The 15,673-nt window shown below is 43.8% G+C and overlaps 1 protein-coding gene across 6 annotated transcripts in view; it reads left to right on the forward strand.

Moving 5' to 3' along the window:
• st18 (ST18 C2H2C-type zinc finger transcription factor) overlaps window positions 1–15,673 on the forward strand; it is an 82,420-nt gene that overhangs the window by 50,286 nt on the left and 16,461 nt on the right. For all 6 annotated transcript variants that reach the window (XM_049012170.1, XM_049012176.1, XM_049012171.1 and 3 more), the window contains 8 exons: window positions 853–883; window positions 2,659–2,846; window positions 7,558–8,280; window positions 10,090–10,224; window positions 12,168–12,258; window positions 12,654–12,746; window positions 14,152–14,360; window positions 14,997–15,193. In XM_049012170.1, the coding sequence (XP_048868127.1) occupies window positions 853–883; window positions 2,659–2,846; window positions 7,558–8,280; window positions 10,090–10,224; window positions 12,168–12,258; window positions 12,654–12,746; window positions 14,152–14,360; window positions 14,997–15,193 (1,667 nt within the window). The remainder of the gene's footprint in view (window positions 1–852; window positions 884–2,658; window positions 2,847–7,557; window positions 8,281–10,089; window positions 10,225–12,167; window positions 12,259–12,653; window positions 12,747–14,151; window positions 14,361–14,996; window positions 15,194–15,673) is intronic.

The following is a 15,673-nucleotide window of genomic DNA, read 5'->3' on the forward strand; positions in this document are numbered from 1 at the left end:
TCTGCATTGCTTTTACAAGTCACCATCAAGAGGCTTTCTTCACTGTTCAGAGGCAAACAAATTAGCTTTAGCAAATGTGCCCACAAAAACAAGTTGAAATGTACTTAGACGCTTTTGCAAACTGTCCTCTTAACTTGATTCCATGCTTGCGAAGATTTTGTGTATATTTGTAATACGCTCACAATACATTAATGTTGTCCCATACCAAATTTTGGTAAACTTAATGTTCGGCGTCACTTAATTATGCATGAAGTGTATCAGCCCCAGCCCTGATTACATTCTGCGTTTTTTTGTGTTTCGCATTGAAATAACACGGTGCTGCATTCTTCTCTATCTCCGTGGTTTAAGGCTACAAACATCAGCTGCGTGTGACATGCGGGTCTCAGGGTGGTAACAAAAGTGTGCATTTCTCCGGCTGTGTGCACAGGAGAATGAGAACTTGAGAGGATACAAAAGACTTTATTCTTATTGGATAAGATTTCTGTATTCTTTCGACTGATTTTATTTTCCAGTGCTGCTGTTGATTGATCGTGCCACTGTCTTTGGTCACATTATAGTGGGCGATCTCAATTTGTTATTTGAGCAGAATCTTCTATGCAGTGGGGCATTTTAGGATGATAATAAAGGTGACAAATATATTGCAGATAATAAATATTTTTCAGTATGAATTATAAGTGTGTAGGAAATGCAGCTAATTTTATTACTTATTTCAATGGCGATGGGTAGACAGAAAGATGTTTTTAGTGTTAGCTTGCTTGTGAATATGAAGTACATCATTTTAAAGGTTTCCAGTTACAGGTGAAAATGATGTTATCAGTTATAAATAGGTGCCCTTCTTTTCTCTCTCTGCAGTTCCAGCGGAAACCACGGTAGAGCCTCTTAGGTGAGTGAGACTTTGTAAGCTTTGCATGTGTGTTTGTCTGTAGATGTGTTCAGTCCGTGTGTCCCTTTCTGTTAACTGTACGTTTTACCACTAGTATTGCAGAGTGATGTCACAGGTATAATTTACAGATGTGGCGACGGAGACCATAGATAGTTTGGTTCTCACATCAGAATGCATACTTGCAGACTGTTGGGTTGCAGCCGTACCTTGGATGGATAAATGGGAGATGACATCTTGGTTCTTCTCCTGAATTCTGGGTTGGGACTTGGTCACCTGCGGACTGAATCATTAACACGGTCACCCATTTCACCGTTCCACTGTTTAGAATCGCGGTATCGACATCTCGCTGGAAGAGAAAGGAAAATGTATTGCTGTCTGACGCCTTTAATTCTGACAAAGCATGTCAGTAATAGCACCAGCAGGACGCGCCGATCGATCAGTCCAGATGCTGGTTGGGGGCAGGGATATTAACAGCCAGCGCTTCCATACACATCCGTACATCCAACATGGTGAACTGGGAGCTAAGCTGGTCTGAACATAGGCAGCCGTAAACGTTTGCACTAAGGTGAAAATGTCAAAGTAGTTGTCAGTAAAGTGGACGAAATAAACCGAAAAACTCACGTTATGTTTCAAATTTAGGAAAATATTAAACTATAGTTGGTGGTACTAAAATATAGTATTATAAGGTGGAAATTCATCCTAAGCTTCTCCCACTGCTCTTTTAAAAATTATATTGATTAAATTATAAATGATATATTTTAGTTTTTTAGGACTGATTACAGTGCTTGGCAAACTTGAAAAAATACCTTGGCTCCATTTGATCCAGTTCTCCGCGCAGACATCAGTTCCAAGCAACAGTGGGAAACAGTTGTGCGTCTTGTTGGAAAATGTCATGTTTCCCCAAAACGAAAATCAGGAAGGGCACTGAGCAAGACAAAAGAAGTATGAAAGAGGTTCTAGGAGAGATAGCCGCGGTTATATGTTAGAGCGCTGACCCAAACTCCAGCGCTTTGAGTGGAGAACTCCTGACAGCATCCTGGAATGGATTTTGGTGGTCGTCATGACATCACAATGAAGGAGATTTGCCGAGAGTTCATTTTAATGCTTTAAAAACAAACCCTTACAGGCACATCTGTCTGTGAGTGTGACTGTGAGTGATTTATGTTTACATATACCGCTTAGCACAAACAGGAGTGGTTACGTGTTTTGAATTCAGACAACAGGTTCTAAATGGATCTTTAATGAATTGCAGTTACCTGGGCTATGGATAGCCATTCTATACTTGCTTTACATTTAAGTAGATTTACTGTGAAGCTTGCTGTAGGTACAGTTGACACCAACTTCTTCCGCACCAACGGATCCGTGGAAATATTAACCGCCATCCCCCTAGTTACGTTACGATATCAACTGGTTAACGGTTCATTCTCTGCCTGAATGCATCTTGATTTTTCAGACCACTGTGTCCTGGGAAGAAGCCGTCAGTAATGTTTATTATGGTTGTAATCTTTCTCGCGTTGGGAATTGAACAAACCATCTAATTATAACAGCTAAAAATGAACCGGGGATTTTTTTTTTTTTTTTTTTGTAGAATGGCATACATTTGCTGCCTAGGTAATGTTACACGACTTAGTAAGCGAGGCAGTTGTAAGTAAGATATTGGCAGATTAATGGCTGGGGACGGGTGACTCGGAGCGCGGCCGAAGCAGAGCGGGTCGCCGTGTCTGCAACGGAGCCGAGGTGTCGCGTAGGCCTCACCCCGTGCCTTCTCCTCCAAGCTTGTGCTCCTCCGCGGCGAGGAAGAGGACCTCGCGGGATGGTGCGTCCGGCGCCCCCGTCAACAAGCGAAAGTCGCTACTGATGAAGCCGCGTCACTACAGCCCGAGCGAGGCCTGCGAGGATGAGAGCGAGGACCTGGCAGCGGCGCGGGACAGAGCCGACGTGCCGAGCCCCAACACTCCAGCAGGTAGACAGATGTCCTGTTGTTTTTGTCTGTTTTGATGAACAATTGACGCTGAATTTTAAACTACCATCTGTTGCGTTCGCTTCCCTCCTCCCCGCCACTAACTCTGGCACGATTGTTTACCGCAGGCTGAAACACTATACCGTGAGGCCTCTCTTCCGAGGTTCCTCACGTAGCCGCGCTTCGAAAGCCAGGATCCCGTAACTCCGGTTTCCCGGCTTCTTTTGTCCATTTGCTTTGGTTGCTCTCCAGGGTTCCCGGCTCCTTCTAAAATGACTGAATCCGGGGGCTTAAAACACCATTGCTCGCGTCTGTTTGCTACTCGCTTCAGCTCAGGCGTGTGGCCATCTTTTAGAGTATATATATATGTGAAATTTTCAGCCGGCTCGCAGGCTGAGCGTTTTCCGTCTGACTCCAGTGTTCCTCCCTATATTTGTACGCCTAGGCATCTAACCCGGGTACACTCTGGAGCTTGTGGAATGGCAGAAACATAAATATTGTATCTTAAGTATGCTCTTTTGTAAAAGGAGAGTGTTAGACCAGCCACCAGTAACATTTTGGCAACAATACAAATAAAAAATGCCTTGATGAAGGCCGATTAATATTTTATTTAAAAGCACTGTCCTTTGTAGATACAAAACAGGGCGATCTTCTAATGAACTGAATTATGAACATTTTGGCAACAATACACATGGTTTACATGTGCATTTCCGTCCCCTATAATCTGCACTTATTTGGTATATTTTTAACTATGTAACCAAGCAACAGACGTAATTGTTGCTTTCGAAAGCTTTTGTTAGGCCCTCTAACACAGTCCAAATATGCATAATTAGGCATAATGTCTACAGCTCATTATTGTACACATGTGGGTAGTTAAATGGACCAAGAGAATAGCTCAATGAATTGAGCAGATTCGTTGGAAATGGAATTTATTTGTCTCCCGAGTTCATATTACATTACAATTATCATAACCCTTTCTTCACTGCCGGGCCGTCGGCAGTGTAACCCGGGAACTTCATCTGTGTCGCGCCTCCACGTACTGCACACCCCGTTCCCCCCCCCCCAAAAAAAAATAAAATAAAAAAAAAACAGATGGAAGAAAGCCCATATCATGTCCGAGAGGCTTCGCCCGAGGAGAGGGCCTGCGGTCGGAAGGGGGGCGAGTGGTCATGGAGATGCCGGCACGCTTTAAAAAAAGCGGGTGTGTGTGTGTGTGTGTGTGGGGGGGGGGGGGGGGGGGGGGGGGGATTGTCTGCGTATGGAAATGACATGACAGCTACAGCGGGTAAAAAGAAAGACGGGGGGGGAAGCCATACGAGAGGGTGCCTGTGGGATGCTGTGAATGCCTGCATTTCATGGTGGGGGGGAGGGGGGGTGCCTCCCATTTGGTCATGGTGTACTGCAGTCTGCAAGAGCCAAGCGTCTGCTCCACTGCAGAACTCCGGTAATGGCTGTTCTGGAGTACAAACCAATCACCTGTTCCAATACAGAAACCACGGTGGGATCCAAGTCCCCCCCCCCCCCCCCCGTCGCTCACTCTCTTTCTCTCTCTCTCTCTCTCTCTCTCTCTCTCTCGCGCGCTCTCTCGCTCTTTCTCTCTCATTCTCTTTTTTTTTCAGGGCTCTGCATCCATCTGGATGAAAAACAAGTGTCCAGTGCCTGTCTTTGCTAATTGTAACTAAGCATAACTGACTAACTTTTAATCTATTTGTTGGATAGACTTGCAGTTTTTTTTCCTTCTTCTCCTTTTTTATGGCATCTATTTAGATTTAAATGTCTCCAGCCACAGAGAGATTATCAGGCTGGAGCACACCTTGCAAATCCCGTTTGGTCTGGACGGTGCAGTCCATCCTGTACCATTTTGTACTTAAAAAAAACAGTCGTCTCTCTGAAACACGAGTTGAAGCTCACACACGCACATACGCAGAGGCTTATTTATTTATTTACGTTAACAAAAAAAACACAAAACAAAATCCCAGCCCAGTGCAAAGAGACACAGACGTTTCTTTAATTAGCTGAACAGATAGATTTTGAACTAAAGCCTTCTTTCAGGCTATAAAACATGTGTAATGCGCCGTTCTCTGCATTTTTGGTCTTTATGTATTACAAATTGCTGTCATATGTCTGCAAAGCCTGTTTTTTTGGCTGGGGGAGGTGGGGTTTGAAATGTAATTCATGTACGGCCGCTCCTTGTGCTTTTCAGATTAAGTTTGCCGCTGCGGCCTTCAAAGAGCAGCATCTATCCCTTAACTCGTCTTCATCATCTAGAGAATGGACCGCGCAGGGCCTTGGAAGAATCCAGAAAGTGATGTATCGTAGCTGTAGTGTTCAGCTCTGTGGTCACAGGCATCCTTGGTTCACCCTGTGACACTGAGGTCCTTAAGAGGATAGATTGCCTACTTACCACTTATTTACCTATTAAAAAAATCCCCGAGAAACATGCGGGAAGTTAGCTTCAGCGATCGGAAGGATGAGAGTCATTCGAAATGATAGCTCACAATTCTCTGCTTCTCACCGGTAATTTCTTCATAAAACAGATGCTTTAAAAAGGCTTTCTTTTTGGTGTGGGGTGTATGTGTTGGGGGGGGGGGTAAACAGGGCCTTAATCGACGCTTTTGTAAAACAGAGTCATGACTGACTAAAATTTTGTCATCATCTTGTCACCCTCCGATTTGCTTTATCATGAATTTGTATTTTATGATGTTTCATGGTTGGATACTTGGTTTGGCCTTAGATACAAACAGTGCTTTTTTCAATTAAGTAATGCTTGTGTGGCTCATGTTGAATCTTATGAGATTGACTGCATTGACAACAAGAGGGAAATCTTAAAGCCTTTTGCTGAATTATGGTAGGGGAAATGTATATTTAAAAAAGTCTGTCTTAATTTCAAAATCAAACTACAATTTTTGAAAACAAGTTAACATTAGGAGCATTTCCATCATAATGTGAGTATGACAGATGGAAAGAGTGAAAATCCTGGAAGTAGATGACTGATGCTTAAAATAGCATTAAAAATCTCTATTAAATGTAATTTTTTAAAATGAAATATGTGCTTTGACAGGGACTCATTTCCTCCATTTTAAAGGTAGACTAACAAGACTCCAGTTCTCAGAGAAAATGAATGATTTTAGTATTAAAACAAGGCAGACAGGTGAGACGCACATTGCAGAATCCTGTTGCTGTGTGTACATATACATTTTATATAAAATTATAAAGTTATATAAACTGCCTGCCATCTGCTGAAGAAACTGCTACATGGTTTAAGTTTGAATCTCTGGATGTGTGACAAGGACATGCAGATTTCATCAGCAGAATTCAAAGGTTTCACATTTTTCTTAATCAAAATAATGAAAACCTGTTAATTTTTACGCAGCCAGCTTAGGTGTTAGCCCCTAGTGTCAAGACAGGGTTAATTTAGTCACGTCTGTCCCAAATACATCAGACCGGCAGAGACGGGTGGTTGTGTGTCGGAGAAGTCGGTGCTCACTAGCTAGCTATGGTGCTTGCTAGTTAGATATGGGTGGGTGGTGGGTCATTGGAGAAGTTGATGCCTGCAAGCCAGCTACGATGTCCATGAGCTAGTTACAAGCAGGTGGTGGTTACTCTGAGAAGTTGGTGCTCTCTAGCTAGCTACGATGCTTGCTCGCTACATACAGGAGGGTGGTGGTTCGTCAGAAAAGTCGATGCTGTCTATCTAGCTAAGATAGTCTCCGTCTAAATACAGGAGGATGATTGCCCGTAGAAGGCGGTGCTTGCTAGTCATTTCACATATTTTATGATGCTCACTTGCTTAAATGCAGGGAGGTGGTGATTTGTTGGAGAAGCTAGAGAAGTCTGCGCTGTCTCGCTAGCTACGATGCTCACTCACTAAATATAGGAGGGTGGTGGCTCGTTCAAGAAGTCCAGCTAGCTACGAAACTGGCTAAGTACAGGCGGACGGTGGTTTGTCGGAGAAGGCGGTGCTCGCTTTTTACGTCAAATATTTTGACACAGATAAAATTAAGAATGGTTTCTTGTTTTCCAAATGTTCTTGTTCAGCACGGAGAGTCACAGCTATTTTTTGCAATATGGTTCAAGCCAAGAGTTTGGAAGAGTGCTTTCAGAAAAAAATAAAATGTTGCATTTTCCCTGACTTTTAAGATCAAATGAAAAGATATTGGAAAGCAGATGTACTTTCCAGACTTAAAATGCTTTCATGGAACATTTGTTTCTTCCTTGAAAATCCCTCCCAAAACCAATCCGTTATAATGGGCTTTCTTAAACGAGTTTCTTAAGAATGAGAACACGTTAGTGATGCAAGCGACCAAACCTTCTGCCTCCATGCTACCAAACCACTCACGGCAATTTTATACGATGTTATAAGCTAATCCTGCATTAATCCGGTAATTCAGATTCTTATCGACTTGTTGCCCATGATTAGGAAAACTCTGAACAGAAGAAAATGATATACTGCCTGATTCGTGAGCTTCCTGGATTACTGAACCAGATTTACCACATACCCTGCTTTTTTCCTGAGTCGGATGGTGGTGAGAAATCATAGGAGGGTCTGATTTAAACTCCACACTTAGAATCTTCACTAAAACATGTCATTTCACTGTTTTTTTTGTTATAACAGGCTAAATTTGCAAGCAGAAAAAAGAGAAATCTCCAGCTGAATGATTCGCTTTCTCTTCAGTAACGCTTGCCTGTTTTTCTCGTTTACCCATGGTTTTAGATGGAAGCATAAATACACCAGATGAGACCCTCTCCAAGAGCACCTTCCAAGAAACTATATCAAAGACCCATTATTCACAAAACTGGTCTGGGGATGTGGATAATGAAGCCCCCCCCTTCGAGGCTGGCGCTTCTGGCACCCCAGAGGACAAAGAGGGGGAAGAGGAGGCTGGAGAGCAGGGGGAGGGGGGCCAGGCTGGCAGGGGGGTGTCTGACTCAAGTTACGCCCCCTTGCGGCACCAAGAGCCACGTTTTGATGGTAGTGCCGTGGATTGGGACAGCCCACCTCGCATCTGCAGGGTTAATGGCGTTCAGGGCCTCACAAAGACCCCCAAAGACTCCCCCAGCAACATGGTCGAGGAGGGTCAGTGTGACAGAGTTGGGCCCGACTCGGTCCAGGACGGCTACTTGGGCAGAGCCAGCGCCTTCCATCCAGGAGGGCTAAGCTACGGGAGGGACTCTAGTGACAGCGAGGAGGAACCCGAGGAGATCCATGCGGAGGACGACTGGCGGGCTGTGGTCGCGGAGAAGCACTTACTGGACCGGGGACGGCTCAACCTGAGTCTGATGGAGCAGGCCTTGGCCGCCCAGTCGGAGCAGAGACAAGTCCTCCATAACGCCTACAAGGAGATGGACAGGTTCCTCTTGGAGCAGATGAGCAGTGAGAGGAGACATCAAAGGCTTCTGGACATGGAAGCTCGCAGTGGATACAATGGAAGCAAAGGTAAGCGGGACATTATCTTCATTTATAGTGCAAACCAAGCCTGGTGGTCTGGATGTTCCCAATACCCTGTTCAACTCAGCTGAGACCGAATGTGAGCTCACTGGTCATGAACTTGTGCATTGTGACTAACTCAGCAGGGTATTCTGGGCTCAAATCAGGGACAAGCCCCCAGTTCACATTATATTCTAGTCCTGGACCACATGGACCCTGCACATTAGGCCCCAGTTTTTTTAGACACTCCACAGAAAAGCATCTCGTTTGATTCTGAAAGTGCTGCGGTCTTCTGGAGAGCGAAACGGCAGAAATTGTGCAAACTGTTACCAGAGCTCATAATTATAATGTATGCAACTGCAATAAATGAAGCAGAATCTGACTTCTCTCCATCACAAACAGCATCTGCCAATGAAAAGTTGGAAAGGGACAGTACTGGGGGAAGCTCATAAATGCACTGTGGTTTCCGGTGTAATTAAATGAGCACTTTGTCATTTGATGTGATCAATTAAATTACAAGCGAAGCTGAGTTCGCCGTGCGCCATGTCAGTGGGTCAAATTACCGCGCCCGGTGTCCCGGTGGCAGATTAGAGTAATTTAAAACACAGCGTTACCCTATAAATATAAGCTTTTTGTACAGTTTGTAATGTTCGACGTGCTGCCCCAAGGCTAGCTATTATAAATCAACGGCTGGTGCAGTGTCTCTTTTTCTACAAAAAAAAAATACATAAAAATATATAATCTGTAAAAATGCATGAGGCTGTGGTAAAGAAATAGGCTTGGAAAATTGGGATCTTCTTAAAGCTTAAACCCTTAAACCCCCTCTTGAGGGTGCAGGTGACACTGACAGCCCATACACAGATGTCACAGTCCTTTGCAGAACAACTTTTTTTAGATCATTTCCTGGGTAGCATCTGAGTCACACGAGAAAAAAAAAAAAAACGAACACTGGAAGCTAAAACAGGTTGGATCGTGTTCCAGCTGGGAGATGCTTTTTCGTGAAGCTTTTCTGTTATTGGCTATCTTATCATTTACGTGATATTAACGGCGTTTTCGAAAAAGCTAGTCGCTTGTTTAATTTACTGAATTATAGGAATTTCAAAAACAAATGGTCAAAACGGCTATATTTGTACGGGAAACCATGAGATTTATTTCTCCAATGTTTACGCGATGATTCATAGTGGCCATATGTCATTGAGGAAGCTTATGTCAATTAGGACGGGGGAAAATGCCTAAAACTGGGGTGTAAGGTGCGAAATCCTCTTAGACATTAAACATTTTGATGCAAAATGAACTGATAACATAAGTAAGAGAAAATATAAAAGGACAAAATCCTCCTCACTGTGTATATCTTTGGGTCTGAATATATGGGATTTTGATAGGAATCAACCAGATAGTTAACCATAGGCATAATTCTTAAATCCTTCTAAAGTACTTCCCATATTTTGTACTTATTATTTGAATGGCTGCTGCAGAATGCTGTAATCCTTACAGTAATCATGTCTCTAGATGGGCATTAAGATGTGGACGCCCTCAGTTTAACCGCAGCCTAACTGCAACGAGAGATTAATATAAGGGTCTTGCTGGGTCTTGATATTTACACTGAGCACAGGAGTTATTATTCTTCTACTTTAATGCAGTCAAGGACCCGTTTTCAATTATGTATTTTTCCGACTTTGCTGTGTGTTGCACTGTAGTCTCTATAGGCTATTATTTTCATGGGTATATGAAGGTGTGGAATACCTCCTTTCTGGACTAAAGTCAATGTTATGTTATGTTATGTTAGTTTCACGTTTTTTTTTTTTTTCTTCCATGCAGATTCTCCTCGCTCCGATAAGAAGGACATAAAATGCCCAACGCCCGGCTGCGACGGAACGGGTCATGTGACAGGGCTCTACCCCCACCACAGGAGCCTGTCGGGGTGCCCCCATAAAGTTCGAGTTCCCCCAGAGAGTAAGCTGCCTTCTCTTGGCGCTACGTGTGAATCAGTCAACGTCCTTGTTGCATTTACTGCGTCGCAGGTCACATAGCAAAAAAGTGTGTTTAGACCTTGGAGGTGTCGTGCTTTTTGTCACCTGTAGTGCAATGAGGCCGCGAGCTGCCCGTTCATCCGCGTTCTGCGGCTAATTCACACTCCTCTCTTTTTAAATGCTGACGTGGATGCGCTTTTATCAACTAAACGCCACAAACGTACAGAGATCGACATGCTCTAGCCACATTCATTACGACAGTGAGAGACGACATGTGCCTGTAATGTGCCCGTGAACGGTTTCCTTTCAGTACCGATAACAAGAACCTGCCTTATTCTGAAATCTCATTTAGTCTAAAGTACAAGCACCTTTGGTGGAATTAAACCTATAAACTTTGATTTAGTATAGCCGGGGACCTTTCCAATTACCATTCCGTTTGAAAAAAATATTACCAGTTGTTGGTTGTTTTTTTTTTTGCCAATAATTTCAATGTAACATAACAAACATTTAACATTCAAACAGTAGAGTAACAAAGGAACAAAAAATGCAATTAACTTTTTCAATTTGAAAGCATGTGTGTTCTCAAACCAGAAGCTGTGTTTGGAAATCAAAGGAATTACCAATCTAGTATTCAAAATAAATAGGCACATCCTCCAAACTAATTGGAAATTATGTACTTAATAGAAATGAAAAGTTACTAAGGATACAAAGTTGAACCTGCCCATGCTTGCGGCTTGACAGTACTTACGTTTGTTATTTTTTTTACATGACAGGGTATAACTTTAGGGGCTTTTCTCTCTCCATGCTCTGGTTTAATTCTCTACTGGAAAAATGTTTTTCTTTGGTCTCCTACACCATGCTTGACATACACAGATGAAAGTGTTGATATCACCCAATCAGCACAGGTTTCAAAAAGGGACATTTGCTGTATTTAATTCCAATTTCATATATTCTCGTTCCACTGATGTATCATGCAGACTTGACCTGTTTGGGCTGTTAAACTAATTCGTATCTTCAGAAGCCACTCACTTTCCGCATCGCAGCATGCTCCTCGTAACGTTTTTGTGTCATTCTTGCATTTACATTTATCCGTCAGGCACTTTCCTCCAAATCGACTTTTGGGTGGGTGCAAATAATAGGTGCATTAAGCAACGGAGGCAGAACAGAGACACAAGCACATAATAAGGAGAGCAGGAGGTCGCGTGAAGCACTGCTACCTACGTGAGATATCGCGAAAATATCGCTGTTAACAGCAGCACTATAAAACAAAAAAAAAAACGCTTAAGATACGATTTAAAACAAAAATTGCATCAGAGCACAGGTCAGATATATGTAAATAAACACACGATATACCTCAGAAAACTCTTGATTGCATGTCAGTCCGCAGCTTTGGGTAGCATTATGTGATTAATAGTGAAAAGTCTCAAAGCTGTTTGAATTACCATGAGAAATGCTGTATTTCATTTTTAACCATGTATCTTTCTGGCCAGAATAATTTCCCCTAACGTTGCTGCTTGAGAAATAAATGGTGTTAATAAATGATTAAAATGGTTACGTGAAAATTGAGGTTAGGACGAGTGGTGAGCAGGGGTGAAGTAGGAGAGATCTCGTTCAAGACATCCTGAGAGATTAGGAGCAGATTTTTCCCGCTGATTCCCATGAGGTGTCCAAAGAGGTTTTTTTTTTCTAGTTTTTTTTAGTCTAGGAAATGAGTGGTAAATGTCATCTTAGTATTGTAGTTATCTTGTTTTTAGCTGGCCAGCTTATTCTTGTTTTTAGCTAGCAAACGTTTGTGAAGAACCTCTGGCCTTCAGTAATCCTGGAGGGTATCACGCAGACTTCTGGCATTTCGGAAATAGCGGTCAGTGGGTATGCGATGCCTCCATGCTCTGTGTTTTATGCATGTCTTCCTGTGCTCCCCCAAAGTCCTGGCATTACACGAGAACGTGTTGAAATGTCCCACCCCCGGCTGTACGGGCAGAGGCCATGTGAACAGCAACCGCAGCACGCACCGGAGGTACGTCCGAGTGGCTTCTTCCGTGGTTAACATCCTCGGCTGCCCCTCCCCCTCCTCCTTTTAGTAAACCTCAGCTCCCTGTCCGCGTGTTTAATGATGCCGTGTTCCATGTTGGCTCCAGGAACGGTCATACTGCAGCAGAGATTATTAATGTTTAACTTCGGGGAGGTGGGAGAACGGCGCTACAGCGAAACACTGAAAAATATAAGGAAACGTTAATGTCCACTGATTGTATGCCGTTATTTAAACGTTATTTAAATAAGGGGAATGCTACAAGTTTGTCAAAACAGTTGAGCTCACCACAGCATTTAGTCACATATCGTTACTGTCACAGGTTTTCTGCTCATCCGAAGTGTCATCCTCATAGCGGAAATGCACCTTTCCCTGTTTTTCAGCCTCTCAGGCTGCCCCATCGCCGCCGCCGGGAAGATCTCGAAACCATCCGAGGACATTTCCAAATGTGGCCAAGTTCCTGACCCCTTCCCCAGGTATGTTTATCAAAAACCAAGCACTCTGACTCTCCACTAGCAGAATAAACCCACAGTGCGAAGTTTATGAGTGTAGAGTAGCACCTAGATTCCCTCCCTCCCCCTGCTCTTTGTATATTACCAACACTGGCGCAATTTGTTTGCTTTTAATATTCAAATCCGAAGATGAGGCATTTGTACATTTATTCATGTTCGACTTCCAGCAGCGCTGTGAAGTAGGAATTAAACACAGCTGGGAAGAAAGCATTTAGATATATTTAGACTACTAATTTACTTTCACGGTATTCACTAAGTAAGACATGGTTTTATAACAAGGTCTGTATAATTTTACACAACAACTAAATTGTGCAGACATTATAATGTTACAGTTTAATGGAAAGAAAGTTGTTTTTTTCAACTAGTTGTTTTTAGGTCATTTTCATTGGCTGGAAATCCACGGGTGAGACCGAAAGCCCTTAGATTTACCGTGTCGCCCTAACGTGACATAAACACGCCCTACAGACACGTCTCTCTAAGGCTGCCTTGGTTTGGCTGTCACCTTCCCCTGCTTCTTTTCATCCTGAAGTCTCTAGGGCCTTTGTGACGCCATTTAAGGAGTTTAACTTCCTGATGTATTCAGGCTTTAAAAGTTATTGTTCCCCGTGTAAAGAGTGACATGACGAATTACAGTGTATAAACAATTACGGAAATACTAGAGGCACTGCGGTTCTTTCTGGGAAACGTGTACATGTCATATACATCTGTGAAATTACCCATTTTCTCTGTTCTGTCTTTCTTAGAATCGTTTGATTTATGGCTCTCATTCCTTCCATCCATCCATCCACCCATCCATTCATCCATCCATCTAACTGATTTCTCTGGTCAAGTTCATGGGACGATTTTCCCTTACCCCTCTCCCTAGTGTAGTAGTGGACGGGGTTGTATTATGGCACAAGCTGTTTTCTTCTCCGTCTGCTAATATCCTTTCATGTAATTTGATTTCACCCTCAGTCATTATGCAACCATGAATTAATCCCATTTATGACCTAACAAGCATAGACAAATTTTTTTTTTACAATATCACTTATACGAAGGCAGGCATATTAATATCTTACACTCAATTTAAACAATCGTATCTGTGTTTTCACACATCAAAATATGTGTTACAGATATAAAATACATCATTTGACAGTGTAGAGAATCGACCATGTCGATCATTTTTACAGGATAGATGGGCAGTGATAAATGATGAAGGAGTCTGTTTTGGTTCTTTATTTCCATGTTTTTTTTTTTTTGTACTTTCGAATTGTAATATAAATGATAATAAACGACACAGTTCATTTATAAAGTTATGGTGTGTGTGCTCCTTTAATCAGTTTGTAGCTGATTAAATGTCCCCTACCCTGTCTTTGATGTTGACTCGCAGGACCCCAAGCTTGCTGAGGAAGTTTGAATTCAAGCACTATAACTACCGGCTGGGTCACCCTGTGTCCTCCCTGCAAGCCAGCCTGGCCAAGGACCTGGACAAGTACAGCAAGATCCGCTTCGACCACGCCAGCTTCGATGCGCAGGTCTTCGGCAAACAGCCGGCGACGCCGTCCGGCCAGGATGTCGAGATTCCTCACTTCGGCGAGCGTAAGCCACTGGCACGCGTGCGGACCTGGGCCACCAGCTGGCCAGCTGTAGCACAGGCATACGTCCGTGCAGTACCTATAACGGGAAAATGTGGTCGGCCAGTCTGCGAGGCCTTCTCGGGAATCCGCCCGCCGCACCGTCATGAAAGCATCAGGGGCAGCGTGTGACTGAGTGGGCTGTGCTTGTCATCAGATGGTTACTGGTTCAAACCCAATCTCAGCACGTCTGCCAGTCCTTGAGCAAGGCCCTTAACCCCCAGCTCCCTGGGCGACCCTATGGGTGGCTGCCCTTCGCGGACAACTTACTCTCCGAAGAAGAGCAAGCTGAGGGAGGCGTAAAGACAATTTCCCCACGGGGATCAATAAAAGTATCTATTATTATTGTTATTATTATTATTATGCGACCCCAAAAGTTGCCTGTGACTCCGTGACTCACCTGCATCTCGTAAAGCCGATCGCTTGGGGCTTTGCGACTTTGCGCTTGCGTTACTTCGACAGATACTCTTTACGTTATTTTAAGAGGCAGCGCAAACTCAGCTGTGCTCCCATAAAGTTACATAACTGGGGTTGGAGTGTTTGCACTACGCCTGGCTGTCATTAGCTCTCTGCTGAGTGACCTCTTGTGGTATGTCCTCAGCCCCCCCCCAGTATCCCGGTCTGCTGACCCCGGGCGCCCGTCTCCCTGTCCCCCGAGGCCTCAGTCCCGGCCACTACGCCCCGACCGGTGAAGACTTTCAGGCCACGGCTGCCACCAACGCCATCCTCAACCTGTCCACCCGCTACCGTAGCAACGGGGACCCCTTGGCGGCCCGGGCGCTGGGCCCCTCCACAAAGGTAATCAAATCGAGTCCACTTGGCCAGGTATGCGAGTGCGACGCTTAACGCGGCCCCGACTCACACGCGCAAAAACAAAACAGGGTGGAGGGAAAAAAAAAAGAAAAACAACAACATCAAAAGAGTGATTTTGGCAAGGCAGACTGAGCTTCTGGGAGGAAGAACAACAAGAGGTTTACCAATAAAGCTTTAATGTACACTAGTAATTACATCAAAAGGAAGAAAGACAATGGGGCTTCATCTGAATTCACTATTAGCCTCCCCTTCGTTATACACGCAATCATGCATGTAGTTTACGCATTTCCCACAACGTGGAAAAAAAAAAACTTTAAATAATGCGGGCACGGAAATCAGCCTGGCCCTGCAGATGGTGGAAGATATTTTGTTTAGTAAGATTTTATCCAGGCTAAGCTGAGCCTGATCAGCCCCTAGCACCCGCTGCCATCAGATGGCATATAAAATTATGGTTAGTGGATTAAG

The sequence above is a fragment of the Brienomyrus brachyistius genome, chromosome 4 (genome assembly GCF_023856365.1).
Source record: "Brienomyrus brachyistius isolate T26 chromosome 4, BBRACH_0.4, whole genome shotgun sequence".
Taxonomy (NCBI): Eukaryota; Metazoa; Chordata; class Actinopteri; order Osteoglossiformes; family Mormyridae; genus Brienomyrus; species Brienomyrus brachyistius.